At 34.3% G+C, this 16,976-nt stretch overlaps 1 protein-coding gene across 1 annotated transcript in view; it reads left to right on the top strand.

Moving 5' to 3' along the window:
- The window catches only part of GPR137C (G protein-coupled receptor 137C), an 82,482-nt gene extending 65,506 nt beyond the window's left edge, over window positions 1–16,976 (top strand). The window contains exons 4-7 of the mRNA XM_017512402.2: window positions 13,330–13,479; window positions 14,700–14,825; window positions 15,001–15,119; window positions 16,343–16,976. Coding sequence (XP_017367891.1) covers window positions 13,330–13,479; window positions 14,700–14,825; window positions 15,001–15,119; window positions 16,343–16,520 — 573 coding nt within the window. The 3' untranslated portion in view covers window positions 16,521–16,976. The remainder of the gene's footprint in view (window positions 1–13,329; window positions 13,480–14,699; window positions 14,826–15,000; window positions 15,120–16,342) is intronic.

Raw genomic sequence — 16,976 nt, 5'->3', positions numbered from 1 at the left:
GGGGTTTCACCATGTTGACCAGGATGGTCTCGATCTCTTGACCTCATGATCCACCCACCTCGGCCTCCCAAAGTGCTGGGATTACAGGCGTGAGCCACCGCGCCCGGCCGACATGTCACTTTTAAAAGACAAAATAATTCATCAGCATAAAAAGGTTCAAACCAGTTAGATGCGTAGTCCCTGAGATAGCAAGTTGGAATTCTTTGTATGAAAGACCACTCAAAGAATGGGTAGGAATAAAAGTTAAGCTTTTAGGCTTATATATCTGGCCAGGGACGTGTACAACTTTATATCTGGATAAGCATGTAAAAGGAATCATTGGTACTCAAGATCGGCTTGTCTGCCAGCACAGTCACCTGTTTGCAGATAATACATTTTCTCACTCCCTCCTGAATTTCTAACAGTTTTAATTATTATATAAACCTTTCTGTTTTGTGTTCACTCAATCCGTGATCCTTACCATTTAACATACTGGGATGGGAGACAGCATCAGCCTCTTTTAGAGACACAGTAACATTCAATCAAATAATGTTTCTTATCTTTCATACAGGCCAAGTAATACTATACGGCTAATGCAGTGGTTTATGGTAACTTAGGCCATAACTAAAGAAACAGGCTAAAATATTAATATGTCTCTTCCAGCATCTTGAAACAGCACTTAACTAGAATTTGGAGAGGGTGATGGTAGAAAAGTTCAGATCACATTATTCCCTGTAATAGATATGATTGCCACCTTCCTAATATTTTAGTATGTAATATTTAATTTCCTAATACTGTAACTTCTCTCTTGAGTTGCTGAGATTTACTTTATCCTTCTTAAGCTGTGGAGCTTCTTTAGTTTCCTGCCCGAGCTACTGCAGTTGTTGTACTCCAAGTCTTAGTTCCTCTTACATGGCGGAGCTGACCCTGAAAACCTTGTCCCATTTGAAAAATCCCTACTTACACTTAGGTTTATATCTTCTATCCTCTCCTAAGCCTAAGTAGTTTTCTTCCCTGTGCTTCTAGACCCTTTTACTGTATGATCTAGCATTTTCAGAATTTTTTAATTTTTCCATGGCCAGATAGCCAACCCAGTAAAAGCCATACTGTCAGGGTTATAGGAGCCAGAGATTGCGTTTCATTGTGAGTTAGCAGTGTGAAACTATTTGTCAAACTGTGTAGCCCTTATAATTATCAAGACATGTTTTTAAATTTATTAATTCTACTTTGTTTTCTTGTTTTTAATGCTGAGTTTGGCATCTTAATTTCAAAATGGAAATAGTATTTGTAAGATGATTTGAAAAAAAAAAAAAAAAATACCTGCCGGGTTCTGTGTTTGGTAATGGCTAAGATTGCTCCTAATGGACCAGCTTTCCACAGATTAGCAATCATAAATTCTGGACAAAGCATAAAAAAGCACTGTAGGCAAATGGAGAGCAACCACTTAAAGGAAGAAAATGACACTGAGTGAGTTTCCTGTTTTTTACAACTTCTAGCCTGAGAGAAGATCCCATCCTTGGGGCAGCCAAAAGTTGAAGAGAAATCCACTGTTATATTGGCTTGAAAATCAAAAGATAAAATTGTAGTCACTACAGCGGATGTAAAGTGACTTGAAAATCTTAGAAAGAAGACACCAAATAGAAGAAGCCCCAACTTTTATTATAAAGTCTGTCAAGTTTTTATCTTGTTACCTGAACTACACATATGAAAGACAGGCTCCAAACAGCACAATTAAGGATAAAGGAATTGAACTGAGATTTCAGGTGACCTATGTATGAGAGACAGAGTTTGGGATTTCAGTTCAGCCAAGTTAATTGTTTGCTAAAATAATCAAAAATCAATGTTTTTCAGAAGAACATAGCAGAATTGAGACTCTAAAATATGTCCTTCACAATGTCCAGGACAAAGTTACCAAATATATGAAAAAACAGGAAACATATAACTCATACTCAGGAGCAAAAATCAAAACTCAAAAGGCAATGGAGACAACGCCACCACCACCAGGATAACCTAGATTTTGGATTTATGAGACAAAGCATTTATAATATGCTCAAGGGTTTGAAGGAAAATACACTTGGATAAATAAATAGGAAATCTCAAGAGAAATAAAAACTATTAAAAGAAAGAACCAAATAGAAATTCTAGAATTTAGAATTAAAATATAGTATTTAAAATAAATGTCACTAATTGTGCTTAGCAGCATATTGGAGAGGAAGGAAGCATCAGTTCACTTAAATCAATAGAAACTATCCAATCTAAAGAACAGAGGACAGTGTGAAAAGATAATAATAAAACAGACAGAAGCTCGGGGGGGGGGGGGTCTAATTATCTGTAATTAGAATCCTCAAAGAGAAAGAGGAAAATGAAGCTGGAAAAAATAGTTGAAAAAATAATGACCTCAACTCTCCAATTTTGGTGAAAGACATAAATTTATAGTTTCAAGCTTAGCAAACCGAGTCAGGATAAATGTGAAGAAAATTTCATCTAGGGTCATTACAGTTAAAGTGCTCCAAACTGAAAAGAATAAGAAAATCTTGAAAACAGAGAAAAATAAATTACAGAATTACGTAAAAGGACATCAATTTAAATGATCACTCACTTTTCATCAGAAATAATGAAGGCCAGAAGACACAGAAACAGTAATTTTTAAATGCCAAAAGAAAAAAGCTGTCAACTCTGAAATGCATATCCAGTGAAGATATTATTAAAGAACAATGGAGAAATAAAATCATTTTCACATAAAATAAAACTAAGGAGATTAGTTACCAGCATACCTACCTACACTGTAAGAAATGACAAGAAAATTCTGCAGACTGAAAAGCAATAAAACCAGCTTGAATTTCGGCTCTTCAAGAAGGAATGAAGAACATGAGAAATAGTAAATATGTGGGTAAATATGATTTTTAACTTATTTAAAATACATATGCAAAACAAAAATCATAATATTGTGAGGTTTGCATATGAAGATGTAATATATAATTCTCAATGTATTATATATAATAACTATAGCATCAAGGAGAGGGGGTAAATGGATCTATACAGTTGCAAAGTTCTAACATTTTACGTCAAGTGATATGATATTAACTACTGCCTAGATTGTGAGAAGTTAAGGATATATATTGTAATCACTAGAACAACGGTTCTCAAATTTTTTGGTCACAAAACCCCATCACACTCCTAAAAATTAATTGAGGATGCCAGAGAGCTTTTGTTTGTGTATATTATATCTATCTATCAATACAAACCATACTATAAATTTAAAAATTATAAAAATATTTATTTATTTAAAATAAATGCATTACATTCTAACAAATAACGTATTAAAATTATATTTTATAAAACAAAATAATAGAAGATTGGCATTGTTTTACATTTTGCAGATCTCTTTAATATCTGACTTAATAGAAGACAGCTAGATTTTCATGTCTGCGTCTGCATTCAATCTATTGTGATATGTTGTTTAGGTTGAAGCATATGAAGAAAATCCATCCTCACACATATATGTAGTTGGAAATGGAGGAGAATTTTAATAGACTTTTCAGATAATTGTGGATATCTTCTTTAATACTACACCAAAACTCAGAAGTGGAGGTTTCTTAAAGGTTAGTTACCATGTGGAATACAAAACCATATTGGTGAACTTTTTGTACTCTCCATCAGTCATTCTTGCATTTGAATCATTTTGTAACATCATGCATTAATCATTTGGAAAAGAATGGTCCTAAATCTTCAATATGTTGATACATTTTATTAGATAGTGTTCAAAAGCATGTGTTAATATCACATCATCTCATTAGAAAAGTCTTTTAGTTTTAAGAAGCTGTCTTACAGTACATTATGTACAAGTTTCTAAAAATTACAATTTTCACTTAAAAGTTCATATTTTATCATTGGAAATAAATACTGCCCCATGTTTTCATTGAAGTGATACACTCATTTTATTTATTTCTGAAAAAAAAAAAAACAACAACAAAAACAATGCCCAGTAGCCAAGTCCAAATAACCATTGTTTGTCTGCCAGAGTTGTCTGTCAAGTAAAAAATGGTGTTCTGTGAAAAAAAGGGGTTAAATCCACTCGCAAGTCAATCACATAAGTGCTTTTCCTCAAGACAGTTGCTGTATTTCTGTTTGAAGCAGAATTACTTTAAGATGATATCTCATCTTATCACACAGAATGTTAAATAAACGTGCTCTGGGGTTTATATTTAACATATATTTTCACTGTTCATCAAGAATATTCTCCATTGAAACTGGCTTTTTTCAAGTATGAGTGCATGGTAGTGAAGAAGACAGTCACTGCCAGTACACTTCATTGCCACCACTTGATTTGTGCTAAGGCCCAATAATTTTACACACAATTGGTTAAGCACAGATAGTGAGAATATCAACACAATTGGCCCAGGATAAACAACCAGAAAGGTTATTCAACACTTTGATTATTTTGGTACCACTTGTGTTTCCTGTCAAGTGTTGACATAAAAGAATATTTTCTTGGATGATTAGTTGGTGCTGACACCATATAAATACAACAAAACAAGCCCTGCTACACCTGTACATTCATTCATTTATAAGGCAAAAATATGTTTATAGACAAAACATTAAATCAGTCTTTATATTTTCAGTTAAATCTTTAAATCAGTTAATTTCTGTATAATTGGAAATGGCAATGCAATGGTTCTTTTATAAGCTTTCCATCCAGCAGGCATTCAGCAATGTCAATTATATAAGGCTATACTAGTTTCTCAGCTATTGTGTACTTTACTGGCCAATGCAATATAATAACTTAGCCTGTAAAATGCTTCAGTGAGTGACCATTTCCTTGCTAGTCTGGAAAGTTATGAAAATAATATTTGGTGTTTAAAGCATTCATGATACCTACATTTAAAATTTATATTTCTTTTGCTTTAAACTCTGAATGATAGGTCTCAAAATGATGCTGCAGCTTAACTTGGACAATAATACTATTCAAAAATGTTCTGTTACGGAAGATATAATAAGGTAAATTATTAACATTTATAAAGCCTACTAAAAGATAGTTTTCATGATAGTTTTTCCTTATATATAAAGTTTCACCCAGTTCATTTAAGTAGATTCCTCTCTTCATTGAGTCAGAGAACTATCACTTTCATCTTTCTCAGCATCTTAGAATTAAACAGGGAAGTTGAATGCTAGGAAAGATTATTGTGCTAAAATAGATAACACCAAATTTACCATTTTAACCATTAAGTGTAGTCAGTGTCAAGTATAGTTCAGTGTCATTAAGTACCTTCATATTGTTGTGCAACCGTCACCACTGTTCATTTTCAGAATGTTTTTCTCATCCCATACTGAAACTGTGTATCCACTAATAATTCTCCCATTTCTAAGCTAATGATCCATTCTTAAATCTTAAATATGAAATTATACATAATTTTTTATTTTAGAGTAAAATATTAAATTCTAAAATCAGTTTTCTTTCAAATTAAAATTTTTAAAGTTTTTCAAAAAAAATATTAAATATTGTAAAATAAATATTCATGGTATACATATGATTGTGTTTCCATGTAGGTGTGACCACAATTCTAAATAACCCATGGGTTAAAAACAGGAACAACAAGGAAAATTAGAAAATATTTCAAAGTGAAAGATAATGAAATAAAATATATCAATTTGTGGAATGCAGTAAAAATTGAACTTGAAGGGAAAAGCATAGCTTTAAATAATATGTTAGAAAATAAAGATATAAAATGAGCGGCCCAAGTTTCTGCCTTAGAAATGGTAGTGGGAGTGTGTGGAGTAGGAAAAAGTAAGCACAAAGTAACTAATAGAACTGAAATAGGTCAGCCATAGTGGCCTTGGTAGGCTGAGGCAGACAGATAGTTTGAACTCAGGAGTTTGAGGCCAGCCTGGGCAATATGGTGAAACCACATCTCTACAAAAAATATAAAATTAGCCAGGTGTGGTGGTGTGCCCTTGTAGTCCCAGCTGCTCGGGAAGTGGAAGTGGGAAGATAGCTGGATCATGGGAGGCAGAGGTTGGAGTGAGCTGAGATCATGACACTGCACTTCATCCTAGGCAACAGATACTGTCTCAAAAAAAAAAAAAAAAAAAAAAAAAAAAAAAAAAAAAAAAAAAAAAAAAAAAAAAAAAAAAAAAAAAAAAAAAAAAAAAAAAAAAAAAGAAAATAATAAAAAAAATAATAACAATAAAAATAGACATCAATGAAATAGAAAACAAAAAATGGAGAAACATCAACAAATTTGATCTACAGGAAAATTTGAGCCATAGACTCTCAAAAAAAAAACAAATAATAATGATAGAAGTCAATGAAATGTAAAACAAAAAACAGAGAAACATCAACAAATTTGATCTACAGGAAAAGAAAACAGTGAAAATACAAATTGCCAGTGTTACGAATGAAAGAGGGAATATCACTATACATCTTGTACACATTAAGAGACAAGAGGATATATGAACAACTCTCTGCTGGTAAATTTGAGAACTGAGATGAAATGGACAAGTTCTTTTAAAAATATGACTGAATTGATAGAAGATGAAATTGTATTTTATCTTAGATTTTGTAATCTAAGTAGACTCCTAGTTATTAAATAAATTAAAGTTGTTACCAAAAATTTCTCAAAACTCCAGACTCAGATGAGTTTGCTGGTTAGTTCATCAAGTATTTAAAGAAGAGGTAACACCAATGGTATACAGACTCTTAGAAAATAGAGGAGGGAAGAACACTTCTTACCAGATTTTATTAGGCCAGCATTACCTGATGCTAAAACTTGACAAAGTTATTACAAAATACAGGCAGCCCTCTGTACTCACAGATTCTGCATCCATAGATTCAAACCAAGCTTGGATTGAAAATATTAAATAAATGTGGCCAGGCGTGGTGCTTCATGCCTGTAATTCCAGCACTTTGGGAGTCTAAGGTGGGCAGATCATGAGATCAAGAGATCAAGAGCATCCTGGCCAACATGGTGAAACCCCGTCTCTACTAAAAATACAAAAATTAGCTGAGGATGGTGGAAAGCGCCTGTAGTCCCAGCTACTCTGAAGGCTGAAGCCGGAGAATTGCTTGAACCCAGGAGGTGGAGGTTGCAATGAGCTGAGATCACACCATCACTGCACTCCAGCCTGGTGACAGAGCAAGACTCTGTTTCAAAAAAAGAGAAAAAAAAAAAATTAAATACAAAGTAACAATACAAATAATACAACTTTTAAGAAACAATACAGAATATTTCCATAGCATTTTCACTTTATTAGGTATTGTAAGTAATCTAGAGTTGATATAAAGTATACAGTAGGATGTGCACATTATTTGTAAGTACTATACCATTTTACATAAGAGACTTGAATATCTGTGGACTTTGGTATCCACAGGGGGTCTTGGGACCGATCCATATATACTGAGAGATGGCTATATGTTAAAACTTACAGACTAGCATCCCTAATACTTAGAGAGAAAATCAAATCGACATATAAAAAGGATAATTTGTTATGACCAAGAGATTTTTATCCTAGGAGTCCAGCATTGGCTTAACTTTTGAAAATCAGAGTAATTCACTACAGTAAAAGAAAAAATAATGATTTCAATGAAAATGCATTTGACAAAATTTAGTACCCTTCATGATTAAAAAAAAAAAAAACTCCCAGCTAATAGAGAATAGAAGAAAAGGAAAGTCCTTCAGTTTCATAGAAGGCATCTATTAAAAAACCTAAAACCAATATCATACTTAAATATTGAATATTCTGTCCCTAAGATAGGCAACAAAGCAAAAATGTCAACTCTCACCATTTTTATTCAATATTCCAATAAGGCAAGAAAAAGAACAAAAGGTAAAATATTGGGAATTAAGAAGTAAAACTGTCTCTAATTACAGATAACAATTGTTTAAGGAGAACATCTTAAGGAGTCTAAACAATTACAGTGAGTGAATTTAGCAAGTTCTCAGAATAGAAGGTCAAAATACAAAAATACATTGTATTTTTATATATAACAGGAAGAATCAGTTGGAAAGTAAAATTTAAATGAACAACACCATTTACAATAGCCCAACAAAAGATACTTATGAATAAATTTTCCAAAAAGCAAGCAATATCTGTATATTAGAAACTACAAAATCCTGCTAGGAAAAGCCAAAGATCTAAAATTAGGGAAGAGATATACCATGTTTGTGGATTGGAAGATGCAGTATTGTTAAGATGGCAATTCTTCCCTAATGGATCTGTAAATTCATTGCAAACCAAATCATAATTTTAGCAAGCTTTTTTTAGAAAAAGGAAATTGTGCCAGATGTGGTGGGTCACATCTGTAATCCCAACACTTTAGGAGGCCTCGGTGGGAGGATCACTTTGGCCCAGGGGTTCAAGACCAGCCTTGGAAATGTAGTGAGATGCTATTTCTACAAAAAATTTTTAAAATAGCCAGACGTGGTGTACACCTGTAGTCCCAGTTACTTGGGGAGCAGAGGTAAGAGGATCCCTTGAGCCCAGGAGGTCAAGGCTGCAGTGAGCCATGATCACACCACAGCACTTCAGTCTAGATGACAGAGTGAAACCCTCAAAGGTAAATAAATAAATAAAAATTAAAAAATTGAAATTGACAAGTTGGCAAATTCACCAAGTGGCATACAGTAAGCATGTACAGCTTTTCACGTCAGTCATACTTAAAGTGGTTTAAAAAGAAATTGACAAGTTGATTTCAAAATTTGTACAACAGTACAGATAATCTAAATATTTAAAGTAGTGCTGGCTGGGACACAGTGGCTCACACCGATAATCCCAGCACTTTGGGAGGCCGAGGCGGGTGGATCACGAGGTCAGGAGATCAAGACCATCCTGACCAACAGGGTGAAACCCCATCTCTACTAAAAATACAAAAATTAGCTGAGCGTGGTAGCTCATGCCTGTAATCCCAGCTATTTGGGAGGCTGAGGCAGGAGAATTGCTTGAACCCAGGAGTTGGAGGTTGCACTGAGCCAAGATCACACCACTGCCCTCCAGCCTGGTGATAGAGTAAGACTCTGTCTCAGTCAGTCAGTCAACAATCAATAAAGTAGTGCTTTCCTATAGAACTTTCTGTGTTGGTGATAATATTCTGTAGTTGTACTGTTCAATATCGTAGCTAGCCAAATGTGACTGTTGAGCACTTACAAAGTGGTTAGAGCAACAGGAACTGATCTTTTAATTTAAATGTAAATACTCATGCGGCTAGTGACTACTGTATTGAACACTGCAGAAAGTAACCCTGAAAATGAAAGACGTTCATACTACATGACGTTGAAACTTAGTATAAAGCTACAATAATTAAGACAGTGTGCTACTGGCATAAGAAATACGGATTAGTAGAACAGAGTGAGAGCTTAGAAATCAATCTATACCTAATGTGGTTTATTGCTTTTTGACAAAGATGGTAAAGCAATCCAATACAGCAAGGAATTTTTTTAACTAGTAGTGCTGGAGCAACTTGATATCCATATGGAATAAGATGAACCTCCAATTCCATTTTATACCATATACAAAAATTAATTCAAAATGGAATATAGACCTAGATGTAAATGAAAAAAAGTGAAAAACTTCCAAAGGAAAACAGGGTAGTTGTGGCAGATTTCTTAGAGGAGCAATAAAAAGTAATAACCATGAAAAAATAAGCTGATAAATTAGAATTAATTAAAATTTAAAATTTCTCATCAGACTGGGCACAGTGGCTCATACCTGTAATCCCAGCACTTTGGGAGGCCAACATGGGCAGATCACTTGAGGTCAGGAATTCGAGACCAGCTTGGCCAACATGGTAAAAACCTGTCTCTACTAAAAATACAAAAATTTGCAGGGCGTGGTGGCAGGCACCTGTAATCCCAACTACTCAGGAGGCTGAGGCAGGAGAATTACTTGAACCCATGCAGCAGGGGCTGCAGTGGTCCAAGATTGTGCCACTGCACTCCAGCCTGGGTGACAGACGGAGACTGTGTCTCAAAAACAAAAAATTAAAAAATAGAGTAAAATAAAATTTCTCATCAAAAGGCAAGACTAAGAAAATGCAAAGGCAAGCCAAAGACTTCAAGAAAATGTTTGCAATACATATATCTGACAAGTTTATTGTCAGATATATAAAGATCTCCCACAACTCACTGATTTAAAAAGACAACCCAATTCGGAAGTGCCCAAAAGATTTGAATAGATTCTTCACAAAGAAGATAAATGCTCAATAACACAGTATTATTAGTTGTCAGGGAAATGCAAATTCAAACCAAAATGAGATATCACTACACATCTTCCAGCATGGCTAAAAAGATTGACAATCCGCATGAGGCCTAGAATTAGACAGTTGAGTGGAGCAACTGGAACTCATACTTTGTTGGAAGTATAAAATCGTACAACCATTTTGGGAAAAGATTTGTCAATTTCTTATACAGCTGAACTTACACCACCATATGACCCAGAAATTCCACTCTTAGGTAATTACCCAAAAACAGATGAAAACATATATCCACAGAAAGATTTGTACAAGAATATTCATAGATGCTATCAACAGAAAAATGGTTAAACTGTCATATAAACAAATTCGTATAATCACAAAGTGGAATTATTGTGATTAACTGTCTCAATTTGCCTGGGTCAGAGTTTTCTAGAATGTGGGACTTCAAGTGCTAAAACCAGAAAATTCCTAAGCAAATCAGGAAGAGTTGGTCACTGTAATTATCCTCTCAGCAATAAGAACAGCTAACTCCTGATAGATTCAAAAATATGGATGAATCTCAAAAACATTCTGCAGAGTGAATGAAACATATAAGAGTTCATATTCTATGATGCGACTTACATGAACTTCTAGAGCAGGTAGAACTAAGTTGTAAAAACAAAAGCAGGGAAGTATTTCTGTTTGGTGTTTCGTTGTTGGGAAGGGGTGTGAGGGAACTTTCTGGAATGATGATCTATATTTTGTGGAGATTTAGGTTACACAGGTATATACATTTGTCAAAACTCAATGAATAGTAAAGGTTTCTGCATATCTGCATTCTAAAAGTATCTGTAAACAACTACTGAACTCTAATGTTATGGATACTGAGGTGTTTAGGAGTGAGGTGTAACTCTTTTTCACTTACCAGGTGTGGAATTTCTTAAAATGTATTATGTAGGTGTCAGAGACCTAAAGGAAAATCATTCCTTGAGCATTTCTCCTGAGTTGAATTGTTTGTTCTGACTCTATTTTAGGAAGGTTTTCTTCAACCTTTGATAACACTTTCCATGTTGCTTGATCCTTATTTTTCATTTTGTAATCCTGTATTTTGTGGGGTGAATCTTTTGTTTTCTAAATTAATGGGTGTCTTCATTGTTTTTATATATGTAATTTGATTAGAGGTTTTGTTTGTTGTATTAATTGCTTTGGTATTATTGAGTCTTTGTTTTTTTCTCACAACCTTTTTTTTGAAAGTTTCCATAGTGTTTACAAATTTAAACAGAGTCTCTGTTTTATAGCATGTTTCTTTCTGAACAATTGTCTTATTTCTCAACGCAGTACATAAAAACTTTTGCAGTTATTTTTGAGGATGGTAATTCTTACAGCATTCTGTTTTCTTGTTCTTGTTTCATTACTTTTCTTTAATAATACATTACTTCTAAAATTGGATCTAGACTGGTTTTAAATTAACTTTTTTTATTAACAACTTTTTGGATTCACAGAAATAAAATAGCATATTATAGAAAATTTTAGCATTAATTTTTTAAACTTTGCTAGTTTTATTTTTACACATATTTTTGTGATGGTGGTGTGTTAGCTCAAAGAAGGTACTGTGCTACTATCCCAGTATTTTTCAGGGTATCTTTTAGTTCTTGCTTTTCAAATACCTCGAAAATGAGCTGTTCTGAGGAAGTTAGTTATAATAATGGTTCTCAATCCTGCAAGAGCCCTGCAAGACCCAGTGCAATTCTAATAACAAACATTTTTAATTATCTGTTTTTATCCTGAAATTAATGGATTTTTAACCTACCTACACATGTTAAATTCAGTGTAATTGCCTAAATTGTAACATAAGGAGGAAATAAAAGGAGAGTAGTTAATAAATATTTTGATATGTTACTTTTGGAGCATAATGTAATAGATGTTTGTATTTAGACATAGAAACCAATGAATGGGGCAGCTACAAATGCAGACTGTTACAGGTGTGTTGCATGGATCACTTGTATACCACAAGCAGTATTGCTGTCAATGTCATAATTTTCTGAAATATTTGCACAACTGATAAAATTCTGAAGAAAACAAAGTACAAATTTCCTTCAGTTTACACATTCTATGTGTTTCTGGAAATTTTGGCATCTATTTAAACTATGCAAACATATACTTTGTTTATATTCAAAACAGAATTAGGTTCTGACTCAGGTAATTATAAACAGGTGTTTCATCTTCATGAGTGTCCAGGAGGGCATTTGAAAGTTATGAAAGCCAGAGGACAATTATCTTATGTGGAGGATACTCCTATGACTTGCAAGTCATCTAGCATCCCTGGACCCTGTGCACTAAATGCCATGAGTGCCCCTTAATCATTTTGACAACCCAACACAAATTTCCAAAACACTATATTGGGTGTTTCTCTACAGTGGAACTCTTTGGCAAGGATGTCACTTCTCAGAATAATGCTTTTAATACGTAAGATAAAATACATAGGATTGCAAAGAAAATGGATTGTATTGAAGTACAGACCCCAGGTTAAGAATCTCTGCAAAAGGTAACTACCACACCCCTCTCCAGTATACACACTCCAGTTGAGAATCGCTAAGTTGGAGGGGCTTTTTATATGAAGGGAAATGGTGAAAGCTATAGTCTTAAAATTTTATGAATTTGAAAGTACATGTGAGTGCCCAGAACATTTGCCACAAACATTATGTCATCAGTAGGGGACTAGCAACCACTCTCTAATAGAGTCTAAAAGAATGAAAGCAAATAGCATAGGAACTCTTATCTCTATTCTAATTTTGTATCAGAAATTAAGTGTATTAAATGGACTAATGCTTCTACTTTCCATTCTTTTCTCATTATGACTACCTCTTTGATTAACATCAATTAAAGTTCAGATCTTTTGCCAACTTGTTTATTCATATATTTTAAGGTAACCTTGACAGAACAAAATCTTCCAGCTGTTTGGCAAGTTGGCAAAGAACTTACACATATTAATTTACACATATTAAACACAAGCAGTCCTAGGAATTGGAATTGAAAAGCAAGATAATCAAGAGTTTATTTCAACAGGTGCTCACTTAATGCTTTCTAGGAGTGCATTGCAAGAGGTAACCGTATTGTATGTACATGAATAGCTTGTCATGACAAATGTGGAGAATACTAAAGATGATGATTTTTATTTGTTTTAGGGTATGTCTTTGTGCCAGACTGTCGTCGTGGGCTCTGTAGTCATTCTTCTCTACTCTTCGAGAGCTTGTTACAATTTGGTGGTGGTCACCATATCTCAGGATACATTAGAAAGTCCATTTAATTATGGCTGGGATAATCTTTCAGATAAGGTAAATACCTACCACATATTGCCAGTTTAACAATGTGATAATTAACTTACCCTCAACTAGGAGAACATTGTAGTGCTTGACTTACAAACACATTTATGGAACCTCTGTCTACTGTCAGTAATCATACTTAAAGCTTTGTGTTTAAAAATCACAAGTGTCACATATACGTGTGACATTTGAAATCATTCTTCACAGATAACTTCTCCCAAAGGAGTATTTTCTCTCTCTCTTTTTTTTTTGTATATAATAATGCCACAAACCTCTTGGTCATAAGCCAGTTTTACTAATTTTTGTTAATGATGGCATTCAAATATTTCTAGATAAATGAATTGCCTATTGTTAGCCAGTGAATGTGGTCTTTAATTTGTTAGGAGGAAAGTAACTCGCCACTGCCCAAGAACTGCATATAATCTTAATATTTGGTTCAGGTTTAGATGTTTAAATAATGGCGTTTCATAAAAATCTGGCTTTATCAGTCTTGATAATGGGAGAGAGCATTTGTAGTTCCTTGGGTGTCCAGGTATTTGTTATAATTCCCAGTACTCTAGCTATGCATATTTAACTTTCCAGCATTCCCATCTGCTTCCTTAATGTACATTTTGACATAGCTATGTGTCATATCTTTATGGTAATTTAGATTGGTACTGAATTTAAGGCATCCTGCAATACTATTTTTCATTTATCTTTCTAAAGTGAAAGAATTTTCACATGTGGTTCCTTGTGGCAGATTCTCTTTACTCCCTTTTCCATTTCCCTCTCCCAACACCTGATAGAATAGGAACAAATTTAACATATAGATTAGGTCCAATCGCATTTTTTAAGCAGAGCTGAGCTGAGTGAACATGTTACATTTTTCTACAGGTGTAAATCAGGGTAAGTGCTGTTATTTTGCCTGTGGAGCAGCTGGAACAGTAATGTCTTCAAAAGTCATTATGAGGCTTAAATATGAGATCACATCTTATTATCCGTATACTAAAATTGTCATAAATGGATGCATTGAAAAATTAACCACTTTTTATTCTTTGTAACTTCAAAGCATTTTATGCCCTTTAAAGGATAAGTATCATTACATGAGAAACCACAAAACACAGAAAAATTTAGAGTTTATGTGCTTGTAGTTGATACATTTTATCTTACCTGACTTGAAACAAGTTAACTGTGGAGGTGATTGCTTATACATTAAACAGGTGTAAAAATTCTCTGCCATACTCTATTTACAGGCTCATGTAGAAGACATAAGTGGAGAAGAGTATATAGTATTTGGAATGGTCCTTTTTCTGTGGGAACACGTGCCAGCATGGTCGGTGGTATTGTTTTTCCGGGCACAGAGATTAAACCAGAATTCGGTATGATACCATAATATTCCCCAGTGCTTGTTCTCCTATTTTTAAAAATTATGGAACATTTATATTGATTTTCTATTTTTGGCAAAGGTTAAGACTAAAAATTATTATAGATTCTTGCTTCCTTTCTTAGTGGAAAAGTAAAATCATCATATGCCATCTAATACTTTGTTCACAGGCACCTGCTGGCATGATAAATAGTCACAGTTACAGTTCCAGAGCCTACTTTTTTGACAATCCAAGACGATACGATAGTGATGATGACCTGCCAAGATTGGGAAGTTCAAGAGAAGGAAGGTAGATGTAACAAAGCCACTTAACCTGAATTAGTATTGAAACTGATTGAAAAAAACAAATCTAAGCTTTAACCCAAATATGAAAAAAGGTGATTTGGTGGTACTATGTCAATAAATAAGATTGGCAATATTGGAATTTAAAGCAGATGTTAAACCCAGGGTGGGACCTGCGTTATCAGTAACTACCATCTGACTTAAAGCCTATATGCCTCTGGGCAAAAAATGGTATAATTTTATATAATTTTGTTGGTTCAGAGCTGTTTGTGGGAGGAAATACTATTGTAGTGATTATGTATCTGTTTCCGTATTTTTTTTTTTTTTTGAGATGGAGTCTTGCTGTGTCACCAGGCTGGAGTGCAGTGGCACAATCTCGGCTCACTGCAACCTCCGCCTCCTGGGTTCAAGCGATTCTTCTGCCTCAGCCTCCCAAGTAGCTGGGACCATAGGTGCATGCCACCAGACCCAGCTAATTTTTGTATTTTTGGTAGAGACGGGGTTTCACCATGTTGGCCAGGATGGTCTCTATCTCTTGACCTCGTGATCCACCCGCCTTGGCCTCCCAAAGTGCTGGGATTACACGCGTGAGCCACAGTGCTACGCAAAATCCAGAGAAACCGTAGATAAAACTCTTCGGAAGCTTAACTGCCATAGGAAATGTCTCATGCCCTCCTTGTTTCAAAACTATTTCAAGTCCTTAAGTAATACACTATTGGCTGTGATTTGGACAAGGAGAAAAGCTTAATGCACACCTATATAGTGCCTTCAGCTTGATACATTTTCTGTAATCCTAACTTCATCTGGACAAGTTACATAACCTCAGTTTTTTGAGCTTTCTTTTCATCTGTAAGATAGGGATAATAGAACCTATCTGTCTCAGAGGTTGGTTGTGAGGATTAAGTGAATGTATATGTGTGTCTGCATACATATATACATACATAGATACCTTAGAGCCTAACACATACGGGCTACATTATTATTATCATCTGACAATCAACTTTTTCCAGTTCTGATGGTATTTATTCATTCTTTTGTAACATAATGTTATACAGAATCCAGGATATTAGATAAAAGTCATTAAATTTGTAGAAAGGCATTATGTTATTTGACAACATATTTCAGTATATTTGATTGCTAACTATAAAATTCATTGAAAATGCTAAAAATTCAAATGTGACTTATATTTTGATCATAGTCCTATGACTTCTTTGCCTTTTTTTGTTACAGTTTACCAAACTCGCAAAGTTTGGGCTGGTATGGCACCATGGCTGGGTGTGGCAGCAACAGTTACACAGTCACTCCCCACCTGAATGGACCTATGACAGATACTGCTCCTCTGCTCTTTACTTGTAGTAATTTAGATTTGAACAATCATCATAGCTTATATGTGACACCACAAAACTGACAGCATCACCAAGTCATGATTCTTGAGTTGTTTTTCATAGATGTGTATATTCATTGTGTTCAAATTTCATCTACATAAACATTCCATTATCTGTTGCAACTGAAAACAAAATCTGGAAGTTTGGCTGTGTTTGGTAAAGAACAGAGCTGTTATTTTTGACATAGTAAAATGAAGTAAAATGGAAAGTTTGGAGTAGGAGAAAAGAGAGATTGCATCTTAGGCACTTGATGGCCTCCAAAAATCCTGACTTTGGAACATCAAATGCATATGTGCACTTTTATCTTTGTTCTGAAAGAGTCACTGCAGTCCCCAAAGTCATATGCTAATGTTCACACTGAAATCTACTATATTGTACACCAAACTGGAAGGCAATTTTCCTATGAAAATCAAAGCCTATATATTCAATGGTATGCTCTATATGGAAATCTTAATAAAAATTTTATAATATGAACAGTA

The sequence above is a fragment of the Cebus imitator genome, unplaced genomic scaffold, assembly GCF_001604975.1.
Source record: "Cebus imitator isolate Cc_AM_T3 unplaced genomic scaffold, Cebus_imitator-1.0 Scaffold472, whole genome shotgun sequence".
Lineage (NCBI taxonomy): Eukaryota > Metazoa > Chordata > Mammalia > Primates > Cebidae > Cebus > Cebus imitator.
Note: the sequence above shows the minus strand (reverse complement) of the source record. Positions and strands in the feature narration are given on the sequence as shown.